This window comes from Rattus rattus, chromosome 4, assembly GCF_011064425.1.
Source record: "Rattus rattus isolate New Zealand chromosome 4, Rrattus_CSIRO_v1, whole genome shotgun sequence".
NCBI lineage: Eukaryota > Metazoa > Chordata > Mammalia > Rodentia > Muridae > Rattus > Rattus rattus.
Window position 1 is genome coordinate 42,798,436 of NC_046157.1, and position 2,623 is coordinate 42,801,058.

The 2,623-nt window shown below is 33.7% G+C and overlaps 1 protein-coding gene across 1 annotated transcript; it reads right to left on the reverse strand.

Annotated features, from left to right (window-relative positions):
- Positions 1-313: 313 nt before the first annotated feature.
- Positions 314-1,273, reverse strand: LOC116897929 (olfactory receptor Olfr180-like). Its single transcript, XM_032899329.1, has one exon. It carries the CDS (start codon positions 1,271-1,273, stop codon positions 314-316), a length of 960 nt encoding a protein of 319 aa, XP_032755220.1.
- Positions 1,274-2,623: the final 1,350 nt, after the last annotated feature.

Genomic DNA, 2,623 nt, shown 5'->3' on the forward strand with positions numbered 1-2,623 from the left:
TGTTCAATTAACTAGGCAATATTAATCAAAGCATATTCTTAAACATCTAAACATCTAATTGTAATGTGATATTTATTTATTGAAGCTATACTATTGGAAAGTCCAATGGGGGCAATAGAAGTAGATAGGACAGTTAAAAATTTTATAGACTATTTGAGTTATAAAATTCTGATGAATAATTATCACATTATTTTGGAATTACATTAGCATGCTCTTTAATAAATACATTATAAAGACTCCAAACTAATACTTTATATAAAACATTTTCATTTTCTTTATTGAATATTAATAAAACCATTCTAATGAACTGAAATCAGTGAGCTGTAGAAGTTGAAGACTTTTTAAAAATGCTATATGTCTTTATAACTTTATTAAGAGCATTTACTACCTCTGTATTTCTCAGGCTGTAAATAAAAGGGTTTAACAAAGGAATTATTATTGTATAAAATATGGCCATTGGTATGTCTTTACTACCATCTTTGGATGGTACAATATACATGAGAAGACAGGTGTAGAATATTGACACAGAAAAAAAATGGGATGCACAAGTAGAAAGTGCTTTTCCTCTCCCATCCTTGGATGTCATCTTGAAAATAGTGAAAAGAATGCAGAAGTAAGAGACCAAGACAGTGGCAATAGTAAAGACTTGAATTGGCATTGAAAAAATATTTATCATTAGTTCATTGATAAACGGGTCTGTACAGGAGAGGCGATACAGGGGAAGAATATCACAGAAGAAATGATCAATGCGATTTGATTTACAGAAAGTTAACCTTAAGAGACACCCTACATGAATAATGGAAATCACATTACTGGCTATGAATATGCCTATACTCATCTGAAGGGAGAGCTTCTTGGACATCATGGTGTGGTACTGCAGGGGGTTGCATATGGCCACATAGCGGTCATAGGCCATGGCTGCCAGAAGAAAGCAGTCTGCAGTTTCAGCAAGACAGAGGAAATAGAACTGTGCCATGCATTCATAGAGAGAGATCCTTCTGTCCACAGAAAAGAAGTTCTCTAGCATCTTGGGAGTGATGGCACAGGAGCAGCAGGAGTCCATCAGGGCCAGGTTGCCCAGAAAGATGTACATGGGTGTGTGGAGACGAGGCTCCATGCAGATCAAGGCCACCAGCCCCAGATTCCCCACCATGGTGACCAGATAGATGGCAGAGAACACTAGGAACAGAAGTATCTTTAAGTCTGGGTGATCTGAGAATCCCACCAGGATGAACTGTGTTGTCAAAGAGTGATTTGTCTTCTTCATTCTCATTTCTCTGCTGAGAAAAAAATAGGTAAGACATGTGATACTGCAGCCAGAACATGTCTTATTCTCCCTCTCTAGTTGCAGTAAGGCTCTGTTTAATTTACCTTATCTGTCCCCTGATATATGCCATAGTACATTATGTCATATGAAAGGAAATCACACATAGACTGTGCATATGGGTATTTTCTTGAGATGTCTGTTGACCTAACTCTAAATGCTTCACATGGATTATTGTATAGCTCTATAAATTTGTGATCAGCATACATGATATTTTTTTTATTTCTCAATATTGAAAGTCTGTTTTGATAGTAACTTACTTTCCAAAAATATCTTCGGTGGTCAATAAAATGTTTAAAAATAGATTGTCCTATAAGTATTTAATGGCTAATTTATAAAAACAATAGAATTAGAATGAGTTTGAAATGTTTTTGTCTTAATTGTATTTTTCAGCTAACATTACTGTAGGTTATTTTAAAACAAGGTTAATTTAATATTTTAAGAGTGGATAAAATTGTAGCTGGCATGGTGGCACATGCCTTTAATACCAGGTCTTGAGAAGGAGAGGTGGTGTGTCTCATAGTTTGAGGCTCTCTTGGTCCACAGACAATGTTCCAAGACACCCAAGCTTACCCAACCCCCAAAGGATTTCATAGGATTCTATAATATGATTATTTTCTTTTACAATCATTCTTTATTGATTTTAACATATTTTGGATCTTACTCTACCTTGTCTGACAAAGTTTCATAGAATTATTCTACTCTTAATCATCCCTGTTTTCTAATGTTTTCTGTCTGGTTGTCAGTGTTCTGGATGTATTCTTTACTATGTGTCTTAGTAAGAAAGTATCTGCACACAGTGTACACACTGAAATGTGTATGTTAAATACCTACAGTGAATTTTCCAATTCTGCCACAGTGAAGCAATGTTTTCCTTTTATTCAATTCACTAAAGGCTTTACAGTTAAATGAGTATTTAAACTTTTCCTCCTAACTTATATATTAGAATTCAATAGCCACAGAAACTTATTAGATTTTTAGTTTGTCTGATATAGCACTGAAATATTTAAATCTAGAAAGCATGTATTTTTACAGTTATGATCATTTTTTTCTTCTAGGAATTGCTAGACCTCTCTGGCTTTAATAGAGTTTAAATAGATAATTTTTAAAGAACAGCCTACAATAGTTTTAAAACAGCCTTGCTTTAAAATCATACTGTATTTATTGTTTCCTTGGTTTCTATTGTCTGAACTTAACACACTGTTATATTATTTGCTCCCAGAACATAGAAAGGATTTTTCCCTTATGTCACTGATGTCTCATAATTAAACTAATACATTTTTGTTTATAATTTAAATA

What these genes read in the sequence shown, in the direction of transcription:
- LOC116897929 (XM_032899329.1), bottom strand. Translation starts at nt 1,273, where the DNA reads ATGAGAATGAAGAAGACAAATCACTCTTTGACAACACAGTTCATCCTG.